This window comes from Strongylocentrotus purpuratus, unplaced genomic scaffold, assembly GCF_000002235.5.
Source record: "Strongylocentrotus purpuratus isolate Spur 01 unplaced genomic scaffold, Spur_5.0 spur5_contig_819, whole genome shotgun sequence".
Lineage (NCBI taxonomy): Eukaryota > Metazoa > Echinodermata > Echinoidea > Camarodonta > Strongylocentrotidae > Strongylocentrotus > Strongylocentrotus purpuratus.
In genome coordinates, this window is record NW_022145523.1 from 282,039 (window position 1) to 310,033 (window position 27,995).

The 27,995-nt window shown below is 36.2% G+C and overlaps 2 protein-coding genes across 2 annotated transcripts; one reads left to right on the plus strand and one right to left on the minus strand.

Moving 5' to 3' along the window:
- Positions 1-562: 562 nt before the first annotated feature.
- LOC115922162 (putative indole-3-acetic acid-amido synthetase GH3.10) lies at positions 563-8,475 on the minus strand. The gene is made up of 7 exons (XM_030980429.1): positions 8,270-8,475; positions 6,149-7,189; positions 5,473-5,611; positions 3,108-3,272; positions 2,505-2,650; positions 1,649-1,755; positions 563-1,032 (listed from the first exon to the last, which is right to left on the minus strand). Exons 1-7 carry the CDS (start codon positions 8,388-8,390, stop codon positions 691-693), a joined length of 2,061 nt encoding a protein of 686 aa, XP_030836289.1. The 5' UTR covers positions 8,391-8,475; the 3' UTR covers positions 563-690.
- Positions 8,476-17,400: 8,925 nt separating this feature from the next.
- Positions 17,401-26,771, plus strand: LOC591473 (serine/threonine-protein kinase 16). The gene is given in 9 exon segments (XM_011682833.2): positions 17,401-17,559; positions 18,611-18,741; positions 18,744-18,829; positions 19,883-20,025; positions 20,247-20,269; positions 20,272-20,366; positions 21,208-21,303; positions 22,344-22,468; positions 24,983-26,771. Coding segments are annotated over 9 exon segments (903 nt in total). The 5' UTR covers positions 17,401-17,482; the 3' UTR covers positions 25,110-26,771.
- The last annotated feature ends 1,224 nt before the right edge of the window (positions 26,772-27,995 follow it).

Sequence of the window (27,995 nt, forward strand, 5' to 3'; positions counted from 1 at the left end):
TTTAGTTCGTTTTTTATTAAAATGATTTTATTTCTCATGCAAAACATAATACAATGAATAAGACAGTAAATTACAAAAAATATATACAATGAAACGACAAATATGATAGAAATAGCACGAGAAAAGAGGAACTAACTATAAGCAGAGCTTGCTGAAGTATTAGTTCCTGCTGTTCCTCAGATGCTGTTTTACAATTATAATCTTGAACAAAGTTTACTTTAAATATAGTAATGTTCCACTCAAGTAAGCCATCCTCTACACCCACTAAATCCAGTGCCCCGATCTACCACCTTTAAAACAAATTCTACGACTGTTTTGAAGAAAGCTCTGAGTAATGAAGAAACATAGATTTCTGGCATCACTGTCTTTTTATAACATAACTCAAGAAAAGTAGAATTTACTTCTCCAATGTAACGTTGCATTGCGCCAGCTTCAAATTAATCGTATTTCCTGCAAGCAATCACAACTCCACAGTAGTAACTTACGATTATTTTCATGTTTCAGATCTGATATGAAATAGTAAGATATAATTAATTGCAACAATATTAGAAATGAAATAGATTGCTTGATTTGATTTAATTTGATATGATTTACTTTCTTCTGTATTCCATATAAATATAAACAACATAACAAATAGTACTTTCTGACAATGAATCCAGTGAGTTCTTTCCCTGAAACATTGTTTTCTGTCTATACAAGATCATCACCGGTGACTTTGGACAAGTCCTCGACCTCGTCCTCGGCCTTATCATCGACCTTATCCTCCACCTTATCCTCCACCTTATCATCGACGGAAACGGTCTTGATCTCGTGGCTCAGGAAGAGTTGGATCCACCTTAGCTCGCGAAGTTTCTTGGGAATCTTGAACTGTCCCGCAGAGGCTGTTGACGTCTCCAGGAGGAACCCTCTGAAGTGGGAGAAGGCGTGGCGATCGAGGAAGACGACGCGGGGAGGACCCAGCTTGCTCTTCTCCCTGCACTTGTCATAAGACTCCGAGAAGGTCCTAAGGTTAGCGTCAAACTCAGCCTCGAACTGCAAGACGGGGGAAGGGAGGGGGGAGAGGGGGGGGGGGATAAAAGGGTCAAATTTCAAGAATCTCTTACAGTCAATATTAAGAGGCTCATCATTAGAACAACAACAATTTTTGGATAATGATTATAATTTCTCCTTAATGTATTGTGAGAGCGCCAAAACAATGTAATGATTCGCTAACCTTAAACATAAAAGTCTTGATTTGAACTTGTTTTTCAACGGAATAACAACGAATTACACACGATTTATTATATCATCTCTCCGATCTGTTAACATATGTATAACGAAAATGTTTATAGACCTAGCTATCGACACACTCAGTGCGCAGATTACATAAAGCAGAAGTCAAACAAAAAGCTTATTCCCGATATGAAACCTATATAAACAAATATATATGAATTCATCGAAAAGAAAGAAGGGCAATGGAAAACAGTAGTCGTGAATCGAATGTACTGATTTTCACATATAGTCATTTTTTAATTTATATAGAAAATTACAATTTCGCTTATTGCCCGACACACAATAGTGTACGATTGATTATTTCCGATTTAAGTATCACCCTCAAAATATGATTCTGCGATGACTATGGAATATGTTGACCATTATTTTGTCATACCTTCATCTGTACATTGCGAACCGATGTTAGCAGTGAGTCCGTGGAAGCTGAAAGCTCTACGAAGATGACGTAATAAAGAATGTTTGCACTCAAGTCTTCATTCGTGCCTAGGAAAAAATATTAGAGAAATTTAACGAAAGGATTTAACATAGAAAAGGTAATGATCTCATGGTTATAAAGGCGTATGGGCACAATTTCGCGACGGGGTCACTGATGGCATCTCTTATTAAACAAAAAAGTTTTCAATTTCCAGAACTGCGAGCAAAAGAAGAAAGAGAAAGTTATTTTTTCCTACACTATAATGTTACTGTATTAATGAAGTTTTGTAATGAATAATATACTCAATAAAATATATAAGAATATACAAATCATGCCAAATAGATCATCTCGCTTTTCGATCATTTATTGACAGATACATGAAAACACATCGTATGCGTGAATGGCTCATTGTTGTCATTATTCTATCCGTCTTAGAGCGTACATTACTTTCTTTCTTACGTTCTCTCCTTTTCTCTCTCTCTCTCTCTCTCTCTCTCTGTTTCTCTAGCTCTAGCTCTCACTTTCCCTTTTCCGCTACCTACATGCCGCTCTTTTTCCTCTCTATTTATATATCTATCAATTATCAATCTTTCTCTCTATCCCTCTATATGTATAATTATGTATCTATCTTTACCAATCTTCAACATCTTACCTCTAGCTTGCCTCATCGTATAATGAGCTAGGCTCTATGCGCACACGTATACTGCGCAATCTCTCTCTCTCTATTTACCTATCTATTAATCGTTATAATATATGTCTATCTATCTATCTATTTATCTATCTTTCTATCTATCTTTACCAATCTTTAACATTTTACCTCTTGCCTCATCGTAGAGAGGACTCTCTGCACACACATACTGCGCGATCTCGACATCGTCCCATTTCTCGGCTGTTTCCTCCAGAGCTTTGGTCACCGCCACCTCAGATGTTTTCTCGGCACACAGACTCAGCAGTTCTCCATTCCTGTTAAATGAATACCAATAATATCAACATCAATTGACTAAAACAGGAATAGTCGAACAAACTATCATAGTACCAGGCGTGCTGCTTGTCCTTTTGAATGCAAAAAATTGCAGGAACAAAACTGGACGCCGAAGTTTGCCGAAAACATTTCTAAAGCAAAAAAAGGTACCTTAAATTTAATGTTCAAATATGCCGACAGGGGTTACGCTAAAATGTCAAAAGGCATGGGAGAGTATAGAGAGTGAGAGAGAGAGAGAGAGAGAGAGAGAGAGAGAGAGAGAGAGAGTGAGAGTAGGGAGATGTGAGAGGGAGAGAGAGAGAGAGAGAGAGAGAGAGAGAATGTCTACGATACCTCGCCTCCCCGTCCATGAAAAAAAAACCGCCGTCCATGTAGTTGGAAGGAACAACTTAAATACATTATGACTGATAAGGGTTTTGAACCAATAACCTTCATTACCTATATTGGAACTGGAAGATGGGCGTGGTATTGTAGAACCCTGTAATGAGGACGACATCACCCATCCGGTATCTATAGAGACCATCTGTATTGGTAATGACCAGCTCGTAGCATTCTCCTTCCCGTACCTCATCCATCAACAGAGTACCTGGGTTTTCATCCTCACTGCCGAGTCACACAATGGTACAATATTTGAACCGAATAAAATCATTATAATCATATATTTCAACCGAATATAATAATTTCTCAGTGACCGGGTAAATAATGTTCACATAATGGGCATCACACGCTCTCGTGAAACCTGAGATTCTGGTCACGATTAGACTGTCACTAATTGATCACAGTCATGCCTAAAAAGGGATATTCTGATCACGATTCGAAATTTAAGCTAACCGTTTTATCTCCGTTCTTTCTCATAGACGAGACCGAGACCTAGGTGTAACAAGGTTCGAGACCGAATTCTTCTCTCATTAACCCAGCAACTCTCAGAAACCATACTATACAGTGCAATTATTGCATTTAATGCTTAATGTCTACGAGACCAAATTAAACCACACTGTTTTATCGTGTGTCTTTCTCATAGACGAGACCTATAGAGACCTATATTCTTCTCTCATTAACCATCAACAACAATACGTATCGGTGGACATATTACTATTGAATTTGTTGTACATATTATATTTCAAATTTGCTTGTTTGTTTCAGAAGCAATATTTGGCCTCAGGCGCGTACGCAGGGGGGGGGGGTGTTTTGGGGGTTAAACCCCCCCCCCCTTTGGTATTTTTATGTGTATAAACCCCCTAAAAGAAACCCCCCCCCCCCCCCCCCCTTTGGGTTTTTTTTTTTTTTTTTTTTTTTTTTTTTTTAATAAAAATAAAATAAAATAAATATTCCCATGGCTGACATAAAAAAGGTGACCTTACCTCCCCCCAACGGAGCAAAATGTCAAATTTGCAAATTTCGAGACCCCCCCCCCAAAAAAAAGTGTCCTCTTACCCCCCCCCCCCCCCCCCCCCTTATTCAGCGGCTGGCTGAGTCGATGCGAAATTTTCGGCCTGATTTAAAATGTTAACCCCCCCCCCCCCCCCTTGAAAAAATCCTGCGTACGCGCCTGTTTGGCCTTATACTTTCCTGCACGCAATCCCCTCAAAGGTGTCTGTCTTTTTATGATTTGGGGATTACATTTGACTGAACTGAACTGACTGATTCTCTCACATCATGTGCAAAACAGCGTAACCTATATAATAACGATACATTACACTTGTGTCAATATCATTTTCATGTTTTTATGAATAAGAGTATTGTTAGTTGTGCGTCAGTCGCGATTTTTTTTTTTGGGGGGGGGGGGAGAACTTTGACATTTTTGGTGCTCTTAAAAAAAAAAAAAGGGTGTGTCTCTATGAATGAACACCAAATTGGCCCTATACGATCCATCCGACATAATTAATCTAGTCAGTGAGTGTCGAAATGCAGCTCCTCTGAGATTTCAGCTAGGGCGTTGCTGGATCCTTTTGAATGGAGAGTTGTAAAAGCCAAATTAGCTCACAATGTAGCTGAAATTTTACAACTATAGTTAAAAAGAAAACGTAATAACATTTTCTAATTTTTCATTTACAAAAAACGTCTCTATCCCAAACAATCTGGAAAGGTTATCATTTTAGAGATTTGATGACAACCTATACAAGTCTAGAATTCGCTGCGCCAGAAGTGAAGATTGGATTGGCTTTAACATGTTCAAAAGAACTTCGTTATTGGCACAAACATCAACAAAGTGAAACGTTATGCTCTAGATCATTTAGAAAATATCACCACGCAACAGAGTTCATGAGACCAAGATCTTCTCTCATTAAACATAGAAAACCGATACGTATCAGTGAAATAGAACAGTTGAACTTTGTTGCATCAGATTTCAAATTTGCTTGCTCGTAATGTATATAGAGTGTGGTGTAAGTATACCTGTAACATGGAGCCTCAAGCAGAAAAGTTTATTATTTCATAGGCCTATATACATTATATTCGAATATAATTATCATGACATATATCTTATTCTGATTATATCAGGGTAAAATTTAAGATAGATGAAAGCATCGAAGAGCAAGGAGTCATAAGAAGAACAAATATTGTTAATAGAGGTGGATTAGGATAGAATCTTGTCTTCGGTTTTCTGTGTTTTAATTTCATAATTATAATGCTAGAAGTTGGTCCCGACTTTTTATTTCATGAGATTTAATGGCATTATTTTTCGTAGTGTATAAGTATTATTATTATTACCATATTTGCCATGTACTTTTTCATTATTTTGTTCTGCCTTTTGCCTGAAATTCTTTTGATTTATATCAAAATAATTAAATTTCATATAACTAACCAGTAATCAGCAGGTATAAATTCACAGAATATACCGTCTGCTACGCACACGTATTTCGTCTGTCCGTCATCTGGGAACTCACATGCGTATCCAACAAGGCCCTCAGTAGAAATATAGAAACCCGACAGGATTTTCAAATCTGTAAATGAATTGTTGCTGATCAGTTGTAAAGCTCTGGTATACTATTTGTCCAGTTTTTATATTGTGATATACATTTTGAAGACCCCTCGTGAATTGACATGCGTATATTTCTTTTTACGTATAAAATGCGTAACGGGAATATATTAAGTCCTTGAAATGAAACATAAGACAGTATTTTTGTTTTTTAATAATGCATTTTTCCTCATCATTACATGCTCATTATAAAGAGATTGAATGCTTTTTTTTTAACGCGGGGGGTCGGGAGAGGCATGTTCACTGAAAATATTGTTGTTAAGCTGTATTACGGCAAGTTATTATTTTTCTTAAATCAGGTTGTCATTCGTAGCAAATATAATGACGAAGTGATCTTTCACCTGATTATGGCACTTAGAATGCATCCAATAAATTTGTGAACAGCAAAAACAAAAAGTTCTGGGGTACTGCAATTCTGATCCTCCCGGTTCTGGCAGATGACATGTTTTTATTGCCTTATCAGAATTCGAGACATTTCTTAATGGAGATCATAGTAACTCACCTCCACTATACTTCTTGAGACGTTGTACAAATGGCTGCATGGAACCTGATGTAACACCGTACAATACGGGCATTCTCGGCCACAACCTACTCACAATGTTGTCGAACCCCATACGGAACTGTCTCTCTATCTCATTGGCTCGATCGGGCATTGGGTAGAGGAATCTATTGAGTTCTTCTCGATCCCTAGGAGACAGTGACGGCAGCTTTTCAGAGATGGAACCACTGCGGATATCCTGCACCAGCATGTTCCAGGATACCTCCAGGAAACGGAAGAAGATGAAGAGGGAGGAGGCGAAAGGAGACCAGATGCTGCCAAGGTGTTCATCTCGAAGCGCAAAGAGGGCGTGGATGTACATAGAAGTTGGCTCGTGCACTATGCTTGCACCAAGTGGTGGCGTACAGAATAGAATCTCCCTGATGGCATCTGACATCATGAACGCGGTCACCGACCCAACTGGGGTGCCTCCTTCCGAGAAACCTACAGCACCATGTACTAAAAGCGAACACGTCATTTGTAGTGGTTTGGGATCAGCAATGCCAGCCTGATTTCGAAGGGCTGACGTCACAGCGTTTCCTCTTAGAGTAATGTTATTCATGTATTCTTCACTAACCGGAAACACTTTGGCCAAACCTGTGGTCCCTGACGTCTTACCAAGGACACTAGGTTTTTTGTGGAACATGACGCCTTGCTCTCCCTTAGCCACCCGTTTAATGTATTTTCGGTAATGGTCGTAGGTTGTCAGAGGATGTTTCTTGAGGAAGTCTTCGACAGAAGATATCTCCTTCAAGTTGAAGTCCTTCCCGTACGCGGTGTCTTGTTGTTTGCGGATTGTCTTCAATAGGAACTCGGACTGGGCTTTCGTACAATTCTCGTTGCTCTTTTGGAAGGCATGCCAGTGCTTTCGTTTCAAAAACCAAAGAAGCCAATGAAAGGCATACTTCAGAACGAGTACTTTGATAGAAATGAACGGACTGCAGTGATGAGAGCACATGGTGAATGTAAATAGAGCTGCGCTTATCGTCATTCCTAGCCCCAAACCTACATAAAGATAAAAATGAGAATAAATGGATTCAAGATCATCTGTGGTTATGGATCTACGTTAAATGTACTTGCTATAATGATCTTTTATCAACTGACAACCGTATAGTGGAACATATCTCATCTGATCGTGTGTTTCTTAACTCGCTGAGATTTGTATATGAACAGCATATTGATGTACTGTCCATACATGATGCATTGGTGTGTTGAGGAATGCGTGGACATCGAAACATGGTCAAAGGAAAACATGGTTGACCCAGGACATGCCCATCTGATGCATACAGGCTAAAACAAGCTTTTTTTAAATATTATCTTACCTCATATGGCCCGATAAATAATGACCGTGTGCTTTTATGTTCATATTGAACTGTTTGTATTTACGTTATGTGTATAAAATTATGTTAGTTATGTTATTTTCCTTGAAAATAACTATATGAAAACATTGTTTCAAAAAGTATTTTTTAAAGGGTGATAAAAGCCGTAAACGGCACATGGCCATTTTTAATAATATAAACGGTATACAGCACTGAAATACAAGGATCAGGGTCTCTCTTTCTGACACCCCACCCCTTCAACTCATTCTCCCTCTCTCTCCCTCTCTCTCTCTCTTTCTCTTTCTCTCTCTTTCTTTTTCGTGATTTCTTATGTATAAAACGATTGTTGGTATAACAATGATGGCGAAATCATCTAACGACGATGGAAAACGCCATTAAATTCAACAACAACAACAGCCTACCCTAGCTTTAAACCCTGCTGTTTAGGAGGTTGGTGTCATGATGAGAGGGAGAGGGGGAGACTGCGTGCGTGTGAGTGAAGGTGAAAGAGAGAGAGAGAGAGAGGGGGGGGGGACGGTGAGAGAAAAATCATACTTTTTGAAACAATGTAGCTTTATGAGATATAGCCTAACTTATTTGCCAACGCTTGATTCTCCTACATTGTGGAACACAAACAGTCATGTAGAGGTAAATTGCCTGTGGAGATTCTGTGGGCACTCTTGTTGGTAATGTTTTAAGCTTCGGTGCATTATCGCAACCCCCCCTACCCCCTCCCCCATAACCATTAACATATTGAATATCTTACCGACTAGTGCTTGAACATCATGGTGGTGCTTGTGTCCTCTTGACAGCAAGAATATAGCTTGTCCAAGAGCCAGAATAAAACAAATACCGCAGGCTAGTCTAACTTTCTCTTGAGCTGTCATGGTTCTCGATCTGTCACGCTATACACATCGAAAGAACCAACGCTTGAGTTTGAAATCGAAATGTAATGATTAAAAACCAGTTGGGAAACAAATCAAACTAAGGTGGCTTGTATTATGGTAGACAGACATGAATGTCTTACAAACGAGCACACAGTGATAGCCCTGCACACTCAAGTAAAAAAACCGACGACTCCCAAAGTGACACGTATTATATGCGGGGGAAATGTACCGTTTTTTGTTTCGGTTTTTCTTTTCTTTTCTTTCTTTTCACAAAAAGGAATATATATTTTGGCTGCTGTTTACCCCTTTGGCAATTGACTATTAGTATAACGCTACGATGAACTTGGACTTTGGACCTGTCCCATCCGGTCTCTCTCTCTCTCTCTCTCTCTCTCTCTTCACCCCTCTGCCTGGCTGCGTGAATCTCATATTGTACCTGTCGCTCTGTCTCTCAGTCTCTCCCTCTCTCTCTCTCTCTCTCTCTCTCTCTCTCTCTCTCTCTCTCTCCACCCCTCTGCCTGCGTGAATCTCTGCCTGTCTTTAAGCAAGTGATAATATTATACCTGTCTGTCTGCCCCCTATCTCTCTCTCTGCTCGTCCTTCTGCCAACTATAATAGTACCTGACGTTCTGCCTCTCTCTATCTCTCTCTCTATCTCTTTCTCTCTCTCTCTCTCTCTCTCTCTCTATCTCTCTCTCTCTATCTCTTTCTCTCTATCTCTCTCTCTCTCTCTCTCTTCTCTCTCTCTGTCTCTCTCTCTCTCCCTCTCTCTCTACCTGTTCTTCTGTCTGTCCTCCTGCATGCCATTAATTATTGTACCTGTCTTGTTGCCTCTTTCTCCCTCCCTCTCTCTCCCCTCTGCCTGTTTTTCCCAAAAGGATTTTCTGATTCCCATAAGTGCCGACAGACGTTCACATCAACAAGCGGGAAAGGTAATCATTTTTAGAGACCTTAACTTAAAAGAATGTCAAGTTTTTTTTCTTCTGTTTGAACCATTAAAGGCGCAATTTATGACTGCGCATCGTACACCACAGCATTCTGTATTGTGGGCCTTCTTGATTAACTGTAGCACATGTAACAATAATGCAAAGATTGTGTTCATGTCTCAGCGAAAGAGCTCATGTTCACTCGTGATTCATTCTTGAGGAGATATGATACAATTCTTTATCATGAATCTTTTTGTTTGTATATATTGTAACACATGTGATAATAATGTCGAGACTTTACTCAGATTTATGCAAAGGAGCTCATGGTGATCAGTGATACATTCCAATGGAGATATGGTACCATTCTTTACCATGGGTCTTCTTGACACGTGGCAATAAACATTTCGTTTATTTGTATGCAAATATTTATTGATCCGACTCACTACACATCTCATACTAGATATAATTTGTTTTCATAGAAAATTTGGGTTTATGGTTGTTCCAGTGCGTACAGTTTAGCCATACCATTCATATAAACGAAAAGGTCTTTAATGTTTATAACTTCTCTTTAATGAAAACTTTGACAAGTAAATATCAAGTTAATATTTACAAGATATTACATAATCAAGATCATCTATATTTTGTACAACTTCCCGTTGATTAGAGTGTATTTCTGACATGTCTAAATAAATACATTTGAAGTTAACTATTGAACTTATTCACATTGTTTTGACCTTGTGGCTGATAAATTTTGTCTGTAGCCGATCGCTGTGAAGTACTCTCTCCGTTTCTCGAATGTGTGTGGGTGAGTGTGGGTGTGCGTGAGACCGTTTATGTGCTATTCTTATTCACATCATACAATTAAGAATAATCGGCACAATTTAATTCATGGAGATACATACGACTACATATAAGACGAAAGAAAACTAACATGAAATAATATAAAGACATCGATTATATGAACAAATTAAAGAAATTTCATCGTTTGCAGACCCTCATTAATTTATGTGCTGCAAATCAAAGAGATTTATCCAGGAATGACGTCAGAGGTAAAGCAAAAAATAAGAATGATAGTGCATAGTGAAAATGCACGTATAATAATTGATGCATCTTATCTTTCAAAGAATTAGAAGGAAACGGGGTAACAAAAGGGGCAAATCAAATAACATCATTAAAAGAAAAAGGTGTAGACCAGCTGAAAAATACAATGTATGAATTAAATTATTAAAGAAGTATCACCAATAAATACAAAAACGGTTAACTATTACGTTTGTTACTGTGGCCGACAGAATTGGCCTGTAGCCGTATCTCATTAAGAAGCTGCAATTCATAGAAATATATCAAGGAATCAAATTCAATATTTTTAAAAGCAAACCTGTCGAGGGTAATTATTTGTTATATTTGAAGTGCACTTCTCTAGTTTAACAATCTTGGTGGGTTCCCTTCTTTAGTTCAGGGTTAGTTTATGATTCATCAAAGAAAGGAGGTAAAACGATTCAGTACTCATGGTAATGGGATACTCTGTTATTTTTACGTAACATATTCTGTATTTTGATAAATTACATTTATTCAGTGGATTTGTTAAGGAAAAGCTCTTGGGAGCAAATACATCAATACATGCAATTGCTCCTACCAACATGCAATAATACTTATCACTGGATGAAGTATGATAATCATTTTTCTTTTAACCAGACTTTGTAAATTTCATGAACCACAATCGTAAGATTTCACGGTGGTAGACAATGTAATATATTATAAATGTCGATATGATGAAACACATTATTTTGTATCTCTTGATTTTACGCTCATAATAGTCAATATATTACACTCTATAGCTTCTTTAGGATGATCATGAATATTCATATCTACTTAAGATGGTTGTTGTATGGTACTAACAGTTACTGTTTGTTGTGTAGGCCCATCCCCCTTTCTAATCAGGCGACGTAGTACATTCATTGCGACGCGGCGGTACGGTGGATTTATGAACCAGTAAATAACCGCGTTCCACCAGCTTTGACATATTATCAAATACCTCAATGCTATCGTGGTGTAGGGCGGGACTTGTTGCGTGATAGTGGCAGATATCAAATTAGTTAACGTGGATGGTATCCAAGATGTATAGAATGCGGCAGTGATGAAGAGAATAGTCTTCAGGCCTTTAGTAGACGAGGTCGGTTGGTTTTGAAGGGCGTTTACCGCATGATGCTGCGTGGCTATCTGGCGTCGATGCTTACGAATTATCCACAACAAGCGAGCATTGGTATAGATTGTCAAAACTACCCCGCAGGTCGGGAAAACGGTGTAGATGACAAAACTTGGTCTAATACCCGATGCACAGACGCCTGAATATGGGTGACAAACACCTGCCACCCTGCTGTGAATAAAACTTACACTTGAATTCAGGAGTGCTACCGATGCTGCAATGATTATAGCGGTCATGAAACGACGACGCGGTAGGATGGTGTGATACCGCAGCGGTCGGCTTACCGCAATGAAGCGGTCAATGCATGTCAGGGTCAAGATCCACATTGATTGCCAGGTTAAAGCGGGACAGATAATGACGATCACGTCACGTACGGTGGGAGGGAGCATATTGAAAAATAGGCCTGAGCTTGAGCAAACGAACCCAGTAAGAAGATCAACAATTGTTATCGCCAGCAAGGCAAGCTTGGTGTTTTCACTCCAATCGCTAACACGGGGAACAACCAACAGATTGAAGGCGTTGAACAAAAGAATAAGAGTCGTACTGATAGAATATAGACTCACGACAGTTACTTTTATCCTTTGGAAAGAATAATAGGCGGGGGTATCATTTGGAAGATAATAAGACGACGAGGAGTTTTCCATTTTTCCTGAACTTGGCATCTTCCGAAAAATGAAGAATTTTTGTGAGCGTATACGCATTTTAAAGGAATTATTTCCACAGTTTGGAATTAGAGATTAAACTCCTCGTAATACTCGTTTGATTTTTATCTCTAATTTTTGGTGGTCAAGAATTACTTCCGATATACGTGGGTATAATCTCTCTGATACAAACTGAATAAAATATATTTTCTGCGCAACTGATGAAGGATCATCCAGCTAAGTAAGGCGTAAAAGCCTAAATTGGGTTGGGAAATAAATTACTGCCAAGCGGGTAAGGCGAACTTCTTGTCATGACGTTTCAAGGGTATGATGAGATTACCGAATCGAACCACAAACTAGAAGTGTAAGAAGTTGTATCTTAGCGACGCCAAATTATTAAATTGATTTAATCACTTTGATTCACTTAAACTTCGATACCAAGTGTTTCCAACCTTTTTTAAATCTCTTCTTTTTCGTTTTTTCTCACTCTCTCTCTCTCTCTCTCTCTCCCTCTCTATCTCTCTCTCTCTCTCTCTTTCTCTCTCTCGGCTTTCTATATCTCTCTCCATTGTTTCTCTCTCTAACATTTGCAATAAAGATGCACCATTAGTTACTGAGCAGTTAGGAAAGAAGAAAGTTGCTTTAAAAAACCATGGATATCTCGAGGGATCATAAAATCTATTCGTGTAAAATATAGAATGTATTCAAAAGTTATTAAATCAAATCATCGACAGGAATTATCGACTTTCATTATTTTACACTTCGATACCAAGTGTTTCCACACTTTTTTAAAACTCTGTATTCTCTCTCTCTCTCTCTCTTTCTCTCTCTCTCTCTCTCTCTCTTTCTCTCTTACTCTCTCTTTCTCTCTCTCTCTTGCTCTCTCCATTTCTTTCTAACCTTCGTAATAAACATGCACCATTGCTTACTAAGCAGTTAGGAAAGAAGAAAGCTGCAAAAAACATGGATATCTCGAGGGATCATGCAATCTATTCGTGTCACAATGTATTCAAAAGTTATTTAATCAAATCACCGACAGGATCTTGTTGATAAGTACAAAAAGTGCAGAATGTACTGCTCACTCTAGTAAGAAATGCAAAAATGAATTACTATTGCGATTTGTTACAAAATAATGAAGGACACAAATAAAACATGGGTCATTATTGTTAGCTGGATAAAACAGATGACCGAGAAGCGCTGAGGTGGACAGACTTATTAAGAAGGTTCGTGGAGAAAATATGCAACTTACATCTTAATCTGATATTTTTTGTAAATATTGGACTGAATTTAGCAGATGAATTGCCGACTAGAGATATAGCATATTATGGTGATTTTTTTTTTTTTTTTTTTTGGTGGGGGGGGGGGGGGGGGCAGAATATCGAGCAATCTCTATTTTGGAAACCAATAACTGCAGTTGAATTTAGAAGTCAAGCTGTGCTTCTTGATACCAAAACATTTTGGGGTCACGATAACATTCCAGTGCAATTACTTAAAGACAGTGCTCCATTTATTTCACATCCACTGGCATATACATTTGACTTGTCATTAGAAACTAGCAAGGTTCCAGATGAATAAAGATTGAAAAGGTTACTCCCCTACACAAAAAAGGGCCAAGAGAAGATTCAGGTAACTATAGACCAATATCGGTTCTACTTGCCATCAGTAAAGTTTTTGAAAAATTGATAAATATCAGATTAATACAATTTCTAGAAAAAATTATATATTCAATTACCATCAAAAATGGATTCCGTAAGAAATATAGCACTAAATTATCATTGATCAACTTGATCAATTCAACTTTGAAATCTATAGATCAGGGTAAAGTACTCTCTAAAAAAATCGAGTGATCACGGACGTCACTCATCTGGAGAGTGAAAATGTAGTGAAAATAGAGTGAACATTCACTCTTTTCTTCTTAGAGAGCACTCTAAAATCAATTGATTTTCACTCCTAAACAAGTGATCACGGACGTCACTCCCAGAAAATGAAAATAGAGTGAAAAATCATTCTTTTTTTTTAAGAGAGTAACTTTGGGTATGTTCATCGATTTAAAAAAAGCATTTGACACAATTAATCATAAAATTATCTAGTTATGGTACTCGAGGGTTACCTCTACTCTAGAATGGGTTAAAGATTATCTCAGTAACCGATTTCAGTTTGTTCAGTGTGGTCAAACGTTATCAGAAAGGAATAAGATAAGATGTGGTGTTCCACAAGGATCAGTATTAGGGCCAACTCTATTTTCAATCTATATAAATGATTTGCCAACTGTTGTTACTGATTATTTAGATTTTCGGCTGTTTGCCGATGATTCCAACTTATTTCATACTTTTCCTGCTGACCAGGGTAAAATTGATATAAATGAAGAGACAGAATATACCTAAGTTGTGCATTGCTGACAAACTTACAATTAATTCAATGAAAACTAATTACATGTTAATAAGTAGTAGGAGGAACAAAATATGTATGAAACTGAAAATCGCTGTCGAGGAAATTTAAGAGGTTGATGTTGCCACTTTTGTTAAGGTTCACATGGATAGACATAAATTTGTCTTGGAATAGTCATATTCGTTTTGTAAATCAGTGTATTAAAAAAAAAAGTGGAGTGCTATTTAGATTGCGACATTGTGTGCGGGTAAGCCTGAACCCGATGACCGGGGTAATATATTTTGATTGCAGGGCCCTCAGGGAGAACAGTATGAATACTGATGAGGCTACCCTGGGTAAACAAGACATATTATTATTATCATTATTAGCCGTACTCTGATATTATTCTTTATACAATCACACATTTCTTACGGAATAGAGGTGTGGGGAAGCACTTATAAGACTAGCCTAATATTATATTCATAGAAAATAATGGAGAAATCCTCCAGATCCATTATTTAAAAGATTGCGAATTCTAAACGTGTATAATTTACACGATGTAACAATTTCTACTTTCATGTTATACTTTCTATATAGTCAATGAAAATTTGTCTCATATTTTGATAGATTACTGTGACATTATATATAGAACATAGCTATTCCACAAGACAAAAAGTTAAATAATTTGTATATGTACACAATTTATATGTTACATTATTAGTTTCTATATTGTAAGACATTGTTGAGTATTCTAGGTTTTTTTGAGTATCGATTGTAATAGTAAATTCATTGTTTTTTTTTTTTTTTTTTTTTACGTTTTCTAAACTGATTTGTACCAATATGCTTTGTTTAGCTGTTTAAGGGGTTGGGCTCAACTATCATGTGCTATTATCTGGCTCCTTTACCAACCAATAGTTTCTCTTCTTATTTTTAAATTTTATAAATCATTGCTTGAAATGTATTGCTATTGGTAAATAAATCAAACTCAAATCAATCAAAATTACTCTCTCTCTCTCTCTCTCTCTCTCTCATTCTCTATACCCTTTCATTATTTTCTTTTTGGACGCGTTTGTGTAAACGTTGCATAATGAACATCGTATTTGTCTACGGGATTCCTATCTGAAGAAATAGCATTGAACCGATCATAATGAAGAAGAGAACTCATAAGGATTTTTATTTCAATTGTGGTATTATTAATGACGGAGAATGATCCAAATTGAACTATTTGTACTTCATTATATTTATATATCTATCTATCTGTCTATCTATTTATCTACATTTCATAAATTCATCTATCTGTCTATCAGGCTGTATTTTCATATGTCTATCTATCATCAATCAATTTAGCTATTCATCAATTTTCCACAATACGGAAAGAAAGATCACGCCCAAAGAAGAGTGCCACACAGATCGACTGTAAATCTGTCTGTAAATCATGGGGGGGGGGGGGGGGGGGGGGGGGGGGGGGGGGGGGGGGACCCATTTTTTTTTTTTTTTTGGTCTCGAAATTTCAAAATTTGACATTTTTTGTCGTTGGGGGGGGGGTAAGGTCACCTTATTAAGGTTAGCCGTGGGTATAATTTTTTTTTTTTTTTTTTTTTTAATAATAAAAAAACAAGGGGGGGGTTAGGGATTTTTAGGGGGGTACATACATAAAAATACCAAAGGGGGGGTTTTGAACCCCAAACCCCACCCCCCCCCCCCCCCCCTGCGTACGCCCCTGTTTCGTCGGATATAGTCAATTCAATTTGACAAATGACAAACAAGTCAAGACAGTGCAGCAAACTGTAATAGCGATTCGTACAAAAGCGGCGCATGCATTGCCCTATATTCGACCCAGCACCATTCTCTATGTTGAACACTACTTGTTCGGCTCTGGCAGAAATAGATTTATGAAATATTTTGTCTTCATGCAGTCTCATGCACGGTCAGTTTTATCTTCTGTTCTTATTTTATGAAAACGGATAGCATCAAATTCTGTATTCATTCCTTTTGCACATCTTGATCAATACATGTAAATTTACTCACATTAAGGATTTATATATAGGCCTATATTCTTTCTTTTTTTAAATTGACGATGTATTGCCATTCTATTCGTTAAAATATCTCCCGTCTCTTGGATATATTGTTTGCCACGTACCACTACAATTTAGAATATAGAGCAAGTTTCTAGATGTGCATACAACTGTCATGATATTTTGATTTTAACTATTTTGTATTATTGATGAATAGTGGTGGGCATAAGTCACGTTCAGTTACACCTCTTATCGAAACATTTTTAGTCCCCCTTTATCTTCGTTCAAATTAGGCTGAGGTAAATAGTTTCTTTAAATTCGGCGTCTGTCTCTATAGTTGTTTAAATCTCAATATTTTGTTTAGAAAAAAAAATCTTCAATAAAAAGGGGTCTGTTAGACCATGGACCTATTACTACTTGTAGTAGGTCCATAGTAAGATAGTATTTTAAAAATTCCCATAATTGGGATTGTTTTTAAAAAAATTATATATATAGGTCTATATATAGCTAGGTCGCGATCTAAAAATATACTTCTTTTTCTCGATTTTTTTCTTTTTTCCCCGTTTAAATAAATTGTTCTTTATTACGTGCCTTTTATATGATACTTGCTCTGATAATATTTTCCGGAATTTCCTAGGCAAGAGCATGGATTCTATCTTTTTACTTCTTTAATTTGTGTGAGAACGAGAATTGACGATACAGTTTCTGCGCGCATACACAGTACACGCCTACCACTACGCGTACGTACCACTGATCTCTATGGTACGTACAGCGTGCGGACGGTACGTGTCACGCAGCTCAGAAAGCTAAACACAGCTGATTTGTTAACAACACACACCGAATTTAGCGGGTGGACTGACATAACCTGAGAAAGGCTAGCAGACTTCTTTTCTGATTTCTTCGTTTCTCATGCCTGCAAATTGTCAGTGAATCATATAAAATGGGTTGTACGTGCACCAAGGACCGGGTAACGGTTGGAGGGAGGCGATTTTACGTCATGAAACGGCTAGGAGAAGGGTAAGTTGCTGGTGGATTTTTGTTGTTGTTTTTGTTTTTTTGTCGATCAACAAGTTATTAGATATAGATCTAGGGGTCTAGATCTAGATCTAAATATAATACTAATCTACATCTAAGGTGTGGTACTGGACAGGACCAATTGTTATATACGTCCAGATTAATAAATAGCTATACATAGACAGTATACTCTTTTGTTTAACTATGTGTGGTATGGTTAAATACCTTTGTCCTAATTGCCTTTGGTATAGATCTAATGTTAGAAGACTAGATGATCTACATCTAGACTTCTAGCCTATATGTGTTTGAGCTATGATGAGTTGAACATGTGAAATCAAATGAGATACAGGACCATGATGATTCATGGTGTTTAGAAATAAGATTAAGAATTTAGATCAAGAAACCACTCCGAATCGAGACATTCACAGAGCTCTTCATTTCTGAAGTATACTCTAAAGTGTTCCTTATGATGACATTCTTCCCATATGATACTCTGCTATAACTTGCAATGCCAATGGAAAGTTTCTAATAATAAATAAGAAGTTCAACAGCGACAGATGGGAAGGATGCCAATGTAATTGTGGTTATAGCATGTGCGTGCCTGTTAAATGGCGACTAGCTTGAATACTGATCCCCAGGGAGTGTAGAACATGCACTGCAATATGCAGAATAATCCAGTGCCAAAAAGAGGTAATATTAATAATAATATGGGGAGGAGGCTGGAGCTGAAGGGGACTCTGGACATAACAAAAAAAAACACCACTTTGCCTTTGGATTTAAAAAATGTATGCAACAAATAGCATTAATCATCATAAATATTTATCCTTAAAGTATTGTCTAAGATAAGTCTGAAAAGATTCATAAAATATTGCTTGTACACTTCTTCAAATTACTGCTTCAATTTTTTAATCAACTGCCCGGATGCACAACCTGTCCTGACACACAACCTCCGGATATACTGTACATGCCATGCTTTGATCAATTAGTGGTAAAGAGCTTTATAAAAAAAAATGGGGTGATTATAACCGAGTCTGACATGTTTTTTATATTACAGTGGCTTCAGCGTAGTGGATCAAGTAGAAGATGAAGTGGGTGAGAAGTTTGCTCTGAAGCGTATTCAATGCCATGGAGCTGAAGATGACAGACAGGCGAAGAAGGAGGCTGAATACCATTGTCAATTCAAACAAAAAACCTCATCGGACTAGAGGAATGGGGCTCGGTTAAAGGAAAGGAAGGAGTTACAGAGATTCTTTTGGTGCTGCCATTATTTAAGGTATAGTATGCAGGACAGCATAAAATGTTAGCAGTGTTTGTCTAGTAAAAGTGATATGAAAGGGTATAAACAACAACCTCTCTATCCAAGAAGTATGTTTTTTAAATATTATATTATTGCTATATGCCTATAAATCTTGTAGAAACAGGGGGTAAACAGATATTCTTTTGGGGCTGCCATTATTAAGGTATATAAAACTATAGTTGACAGCATGAAAAATTGTCCAGTGTTTGTCTAGTAAAAGTGGTAAGAAATGTTATAAACAACAACCTCTGTATCCAAGAAGTATATATATTTTCAATATTATATTATTGCTAAAACAGGGGTGAACTTACACACTTAGGAAAAAGATTATATCAAAGCAATTGTCAGAGGGTTTTCATCTTTTCACATGCCATTATTAGGTCTCATGATAAATGTCTCCAATTTATTTGTGATTATGAAAGGTTTTAGAATGTAGGCAATCTTATTGGTCACATGACACAATGTGACTGCGCATTATTCTTTCCTACAACCTATTGGGCAATATATTAAAGCAAATGGCAGCCCTTATGATTGTATGACTCTGGGCGTTTTTATCAAATTTATTGCTTATTCCTGACTTTATAATCATATGCCGTAGTAGTTTTCTACTGGTATTGTAAGATGTAAGAAAAGATAAAAATCCTGTGACTCCCATAAACCAATGTTGATAGCTATAAAGCGTGAGATTAGTGATACATAACATGCATGCTGTCAAGCTGCACAAGTAAATGTAGGATTAAAGGCATCTATTTCAAAAATAAAAATAAAATGATTTAACTTCTTTCAACTTCAAAACAAAAATCATGATTTTTTTTTTACCTGTGTGCCATATCGGCTGAACCAAATTCTGATTTTTTTTAAAAATAATTCAGAATAGTTTTGTTATAAATACCAGGGCCCCTTGACACAATGATAAATTAACAATTTATTGTTTTGCATTCGACCATGAAGTACAATCTATTGCCAGGCTTTGTGTTACAGGTCACAGATGGTGTAATTGATACACGATTCATGAATTGATTCTCCTAGAGAGGAACATTGCAAGATGAACTGGATAAGATGAAAGCTGATGGAAGGTGTATGGCTGAAGAGAGGATCTGGAGGATATTCAAAGGCGTATGTGAAGGGATCAAAGCATTACACACAGCCAAACCCAAGCCACTAGCTCACAGGTCAGTTCACCTATGTATTGTGTCACCTGTGTTGCAGTAAAATTCATGTAAAAATATATGTCATGAACCAAACATTGATCCCCAAATTTCTGCTTTAAAAGTAAAATAGTACCATTAAATGTTACAAATACGTCAATTGAATTTTGCATCGTTTACACCCAAGCCACTAGCTCACAGGTCAGTTTAATTTTTTTATATGTATTAATTGTTTTAATACACAGAGACATGAAGCCAGGTAATGTAATGTTAGTGAGGATGATACACCAGTTATAATGGACTTTGGATCTATGGGGGAAGCAAGGATAGAGGTCAAAGGTCGCTCCGAGGCATGTGCTCTACAGGTAAACATACAGGCATAGTCACCCGTTCTTTTTATCTTCTATGTTGGTTGACATAACATGCTAATGTCCTTTGTCAAGGCATTAATCTACATTTGCCACTCCATACCCAGGAGAGTAATGGGGACCTGGTAGGATGGTGAAAGCCTCTGTGTCATTGATTGCCATTTGCCCTCATGGTGATTATATGGTAGGAATACTCCCCTGGGAGTGGAGATGGTGCGCATTGTGCATATATGAATACGATGACGGGTGTATTAATATCTTAATAATAATAATAATATTTAATTTATATATAGCGCTTAATACAAATGTCTCTAAGCGCTTTAAAAATATACTATTACCCCGGTCATTGGATTCAGTGCTTGCCCGCACACACTGTGTGCACAATCTCCACTCCCTGGGGAGCATTCCAGCCGGGCGTTACTTGACGCTCACAAGCTGTTTGACCAACAATCATTTACAGATCCAGGGCTTAGAGAAGGTATTAAGTGCAATATAAATCCAGATTATTATTATGATTATTAATATTTTCTGTACTTATTATATGGTTTGTAATATATGATTACAATTGTATTTGTTTAGTTATTGAGATAAATTAAGCTCTAGCATTTTTTTTTTCAGTGGTAGATTGATTGAATATCTCAAAAACAAATGTAGTATCTGAAACAACAATATAATTTTGTTGTTGATTTCCTCTATCTATAATGAACAATTTGATGTATAACTGGAGTCCTGTTTCATCATGTTGAACAGCCATGATTTGATGAAAGATAAGAACCTGCTTGTTTTAAAAATTGAAGACACAACATGAACTGTTGCTTTGATTGATGTTGATTTGCAGGACCTAGCAGCTGAGAAGTGTAGTATGTTATTCCGAGCTCCAGAGCTTTTTCATGTTGACAGTCATTGCATCGTGGAAGAGAAAGTAGATATCTGGGTAAGTATTTGTCCACTTTATTATTTATTTATTTATTTATTTATTTATTTCTGACATTTAGACAGGGTGACTCATTATCACCAATAATGCTGGTCTTCCATTAGGCCCTGTTAAAACATAATTAGGAACAATAGTTAAAAAAAAATAATAATAATAACAAAATTATGAACATAAACTCAACAACAAAGAATAAGTAAGAACATGTATAAACATATATACAAAGTATTTGGTATCCTCGTAATGAATGAATGGTTTGTTTGTTTTGTTTTCCTTTGCTTTTTCGTTCAAGAAAACGTTGTTGCATATTTGTTATTATAATATCTTGATATAAAATATAGTAATAGTAATATAATCATAATTACAATAGAATTACATATAATATAATAAATAATTATATTACAATATAATTACAATATAATGACATTATAATTACTTGCTGATCAAAGATGAAATGAAAAATGTCACCCTAATTTCTTTGACTAATTTGCTCTCAGCAAATCAAATGCAATGATTTCAGCAGCTTATAACAGTTAACGTATTGTAATTTGTTATAAATAACAAGTTTTATGAAGCAGGGCCCTGGTTAATTCATTTTGTCCTTTTAATCAGCCTTCACACTTATTTTATTCCCCAAAACAAATTTAAGATACATTTTTTTCTAATACTTAATTACACTTAGCACCCAATGACTTTTTTCCATAAAAAATAACTTCAGAATTTGTATATGTGCTATGGATTGGTTTAATGCTAAGTTACGGTATTCTGAATTTCGTGGAGATAAAAAAAACCTTTGCAAATGTGAAACAATTATCCCCCTATTACCCCAGTCACATCAACGAGACTGATAATAGACCGAAGGGACAATTACTTTACCCCGCATGGCCAGGAATTGGTTGGTCTGGAGCCGGTGTGGAGTCGATTTGGCAATGTGACTGAAGTATATATTGTTCTCTGGTAAAGTTATCATATGAAAATATATTGAAGTGTGAGATGAGAGATTATTGTGGTACTAACGATGAAATGCTCATTTGTTTACTCAGTCTTTAGGTTGTGTACTCTTCAACATGGCATATCTTCACTCACCGTTTGAACCTATCTATGCGAGAGGAGATAGCATTCATTTAGCAGTACTTGGTAGGAATTTCAAATTCCCTGAAAACTCAAGGTAAGAATTGACACAAGAAGGAATTCTCATATATCTTTATCCCCGGGAAAATAAGATTCTGACCTTCATGACTTAAAACTATGTGGTTCAAACAGTTGTTTGACACTTGCTCTACGTTAACTGCTCTACCATAATTTCCTACTTGAACCAAGGACCTACCTTGAGCCCTAGACCCAACACTTTACCAACCCTAACCCTAAACCTCACATAAAACCCAATTTTACCCTAACCCTATACCTTTAACGAAATAGATCCCGTAGCAATTGGCCAAAGCAAATGTCAGATCCCTTGTTAACAGTCGTAGAATTGATTATCACGTTACTTGTCCCTTGACGGTGTACATGGTACCTATTAAAGTATCATCATGTATTGTGAATTTTTGCATCATTCTCTTATTCCGTGAGAGTGAACGTTAAATGATAACAAATTTGCTATTAGATATTTGGCTATAGACCCGTTTACTAATATATTCAAATTTAGAGATGTTTCTTTCCTGGGGACCTAGGGGCAAGTTATTCCATTAACCTGTTATTAATGAATGAACTACAATAATTGGAATTCAGTCTGCATTCATTATTCGTTGCTGTGTCAGGCAAGCCTTCAGGTTGTCAAGAACAACAACTGTTAAAAAAGTATGCATACAATTTAAATATGCTAGTAAACCAGTCTATTAACACATTTTAGCATAAGTTTTGAAAAGTGGTCCAAAAGGCCTACATAATTTTTCAGATGGAAATATGTGAGAGAGGTTATATATATTACCACTAGACCACTATTTGGCACTATTCTCAAATCTGTGGCTGTAGAGATAATATATAAAAGAGGCATCTATATTATCTTACCAAATAACATATGCCTACTATTCTGAGCCATTTGATATGGGTTCATAAGGTCCTACTAAGCTGGGTTTAATTTTAATTTAACTCTAGCAAACTTGATTGTTATGTTGATAATATCGACAAGATTAATTTTTAAGGCATTTCATTTTTTTTCAATTTCCTTCAAATCTTTCTCTTTCTTTCTGCCCTTTGTAAATTCATTGCATGTATTATGTATATCAGGGAATCATCTGGGCTGTTAAATCAATTAATCACTGAAATGTTGCAGGTTGATGCTAACGAGAGACCCTCAATAAATGAAATACTTGAAAAACTAACTCATTAATCGATGGCTAATTCTTACAAATATTAAAAATAATAATAACAATATAATAGGGTCATCACAGATTGAATATTCATATCAGAATTATCTCAGTACATGTATATAATATCTTATGTCCTTAGCACAAAGACAAAAATTGTGTTTTATGACTACTCTTGAGAAGGTTAAAGAAAATATTTTATTCAAATTTTAAAATGTTAGCAATATAGGCCTACTTGCTATAAGATTCAAATAAACGCTTTGTTTTTTAAATCACATGTTTTTATCTTTTTTTAAATGAAAGTTGTAATGTTCATGTAGAAGGTGAAACAAAATGATTTATTCAACTTTAAAATTTAGCAAGATAGGCCTACTTGCTGTCAGATTCAAATAAACTTTTTTTTAAACTAAATCTTGTAATCTTTTTTAAATGAAAGTTGCAGTGTTTATGTAGAAGGTGGCAAAATAATTGTACTCAAACTTTAAAATGTTAGCAAGATAGGCCTACTTGAGACCGTATTTGAGAGACAATGTGCTTCAGGTTCAGTTTGTCTTGCTTTCTTTTATTCTAACTTTTGAAATCACATATTTTAACCAAATCAATTTGATATAAAGTGCAATGACAGAGACTCCTAATAGTGTCATTTTAAACCAGTTATGTAGACTACATTCTAAATTTGATTTGGTTGATGGGTTGGAGGAGAAGCAAATAGTTTATACTAGGTTGAAAATCTAATAAAGAAATAACATGGGTGTCATGGTTATTTACAAATGATGGTGATGGAAAACATACATGTGTATATATTGATGTCACTTTCTCTCTTCTCTTATAGTTTTCACTAACAATATTCATCTTATTTATTTATTGTTGATGGTGATGGAAAAAATACTGCATATATATTGATGCCACTTTCTCTTTCTCTCTCCCTTATTTCTTTCCACACAAAATGTTCATTACATGTGCATCACATCATCATCATCCTCGCTTGACATCACTCACATGGTTACCCTCACCCTCTTGAATTTATGAAATTTTATATCACATCTTCATCTTTTTTACTAATTTTAATATTTCTTAATTTTCTTCTAATTCTGTTTTTAATCTTTCTCATTTCATGATTCACATATATTCATCTGTCTTGATAACTGCCATATAATCCTAACAATCACTTCTCCACTGTATATATACCCATATGCACATATGACTAATCATACTCACATGACTAATCACATTCACCTGACTAATCTCACGCACATGACTAATCACACTCACATGACTAATCACACGCACATGACTAATCACACTCACATGACTAATCACACGCACATGACTAATCACACTCACATGACAAACACACTTTTAACACACACCAGGTATTCCCAAGGTCTTCAGGACACTGTTTCGGGTATGCTGGTTGTAGAAGCTGTAGAGAGACCAAACATAGACTGGGTCCTAAACAAAACCACTGAGGGACAACTCAACATGGAAAATAGAATATAGACTCAACATGGGACTAGTCTAAGTTTGTTTCCGTTCTAGTCCAATCAACTGGCCGCTATTGTAACAGGACTATTAAACAAAGCTGCGAAGCGACAAGTCAACATGTAGGCTCATTGAACTTGTCAAGCTTTTACGATCTAGTCCAATCAACTGGCTGCGGTTGTAGCAGGACAAACAAAGCGACTACCGGTAGTCAACATAGAGGACAGTATGTATGCTCGTGGGTATAGTCCAAGTTATCTGGTCTGACTAATGGAAGCTAATGTAGCAAGACCACCAAAGCTATCGAAGGACAACTGGCCATGGAGAATAGAATATAGACTCATTGTACTACCAGTATTCCTAAGTTCTCTAATCTGGTCCAATCGACTGTCCTCTACTTTATCAAGACCACCAAAGCTACAAAGTGACAAGTCCACATGGAGAGCAGGATTTAGACTTATTGTAAAGTCTCAATGGTCTGATCAGCTGGCTGCTTATATCCAACAGTGTTTATGATATGTATGGTCTAATCAAAGTACTCTAGTCTTGTATTTCATTACCAGTACTGTTAATAGCAAAGAATATTTTGCTCTGAAACCTGCCTGGGATTGGTTTTGTGGTGAGACTTTTGAATAACTAATGATTGACAGTGAAAAAGACCAACCACGTTTTATGCCACCAAGACACAATTCTAGGAGTTGTCCATATGAAGGTCCCAATGTTAGGCCAAGATTGATGGTCTGTGAAGTACGTACTTAAAGGTGCCGAAAAGAGTAGAACATGATTTAGACTATTGAGGCGTTGCAAGAAAGTTGCAATAAATTGCAAATCTCCAAAATCAAGCATAAGTCTTGCGATTAATTACAAATTTGCAAGTGATTGCAACTCAACTTTCTTGCAACGCCCCATTAGAGAATAAAAGATAGATTTAGTTAGCTTAATTTAATTGTTAAAACTTTAATCCGAACAAAATCCTAGGAAATTTAGGAGACTAGTGGGGCATTGCAAGAAAGTTGAGTTGCAATCGATTGCAAATATCAGTTGCAAATTTTGCAACAGCTTGCAAACGATCGCAACTTTCTTGCAATGCCCCGTATGTGATGTACGATCATTACAACTCTTAGTGCTGAAGATAAAGAGAAGTGCATATGAAGCAACTCAAAATGCAGAACAAAGAAAACTCTTGAGGAATGAAACAAAGGGATGTGTTGATTTCAGTACTAAAAAACCTCAACGAACATGGCAGCATAAAATAGCGGAACCTGTGGAAATCCAATAACAGCTGTGCCATCAACTTAAAATTATTGCTTTAAAAAAGTGAAATAAGTATATCATGTCAAGGCTTTAGAAAGAGGTAATATGGATATCTTGTGTCATCTGATTAAAGCAGAGCTACTGCAAACAAAATAAGTATGAGTTCTCTTTTACTTCAGTACTTAAGCAGAGGCTTAAAGAGTTCATCCTACCTTCAGTTTGGTTTTAATCTTTTAATTCTGTTTACAATACAAGTTATGCTGGAGGAATGGAAAGTAAAGAACGGCTAGTTCAGTTTCCTTCTGTCATGCAACTGAGCAAACCTTATATGATACATGTTTGTGTATGTTTGTCCTTGCAAAGCAATATGTTAGACCTATTATGTGCTTAATACTGCCGTAGAAATAAAAGATTTGTTGGTATTCATTGTGATTGATAAGAAATTCACAATTATTTAAAGAGTTTGTAATTTGTGTCAGGAGATACATCACATTTTCTTAGAGAGATCCCCTAAACAAAAAATGAACGCATTGAGAATGCATAAGACAAAGACTACCTGTCTTAAAGGTACCGGTAATACAAAGTTTTGGTATGGGGTCATGAATTTGGTTCAAATGAACATATTGGAAGCATATGTCATCCTACAATATTCAGTGATCCTTGTCGCGGTTGAATCAAGTCCAAAGTTATGAAATTGTAAATAATAAACTCTTTATGTTGTATAGCTCCTTCTCAAGGTCAAGATATTAATTAAGCTTCAAAACAATGTTTCTTGACTAAAATCGACCGATTAGCTTTTCCCGTTTGGAAATTATATATCACAACTACATATTCTAAGATTGTTATGGTCGCAGCTACCATTGTACGCCCGTAGGCACTATTTGAAATTTATCAAGATTTACCTGGGGCACCGGTAGATTTTTTTATTCAATTTTTCTCGAAGCAGAAGTGTTTAGGGGCTAAATTTTCTAGTGCTTATATAATACATCCAAAAGGGCATCTGAATATATCAAAATTGTAAAGAAATACTATCCACCCAATTTTCAAAATTTCCCAAAACTTTGTATTACCTTTAATGGTAAGGTTGTAAGAGTCTGTATGTTCATATTTAATTCAGGACTCGTTTTTATATATTTCTTTTAAATATAATAGGTAGGCATATCATATAAATCATGAAAAGACAAACAATTGATCAAAAATTTTAAACTATCCAGTCTAAACTATTAAGTAATGTGACATCAAAATGTAGTCATATTTTAAAATCTATTTCTGATCATATACATGTGTATCAAATAAGAGATTACATTAACACAGTGCAATTGTTTATGGGAAATGGTATCATATGGGAATGAAAGTAATAAGAAGGCTTACAAATTGGGTTTTTACATGTGCGACACAACTCGAGTAAGGTAAACGTGTGCCTGGCAGGAATTAATGTTCTTCTGGGTGCATATATGATCCCAGACAGGAATGCTACGTCGTTAGGATTCCAGGGGGGTATTTCACAAAGATAATAAGTTGAACTTATAAGTTAGACTTAAATATCATGGAGAGCTATTTGTAGCCTTAACATAAAATATATTCAAAAGCAAAAATTCAAGTATTTTAGACTTTTCATAAAATCCACATCAAGAACATGAAATCTACCAT

Excerpts from the sequence above, each read along its gene's own strand:
- LOC115922162 (XM_030980429.1), bottom strand. The coding sequence starts at position 8,390 with ATGACAGCTCAAGAGAAAGTTAGACTAGCCTGCGGTATTTGTTTTATT. Across the intron at positions 3,273-5,472 it reads TTTATACCTGCTGATTACTG|TGAGGATGAAAACCCAGGTA; the intron begins GTTAGTTATATG and ends GTGACTCGGCAG. Across the intron at positions 1,033-1,648 it reads TTCGCAATGTACAGATGAAG|TTCGAGGCTGAGTTTGACGC; the intron begins GTATGACAAAAT and ends CCCGTCTTGCAG.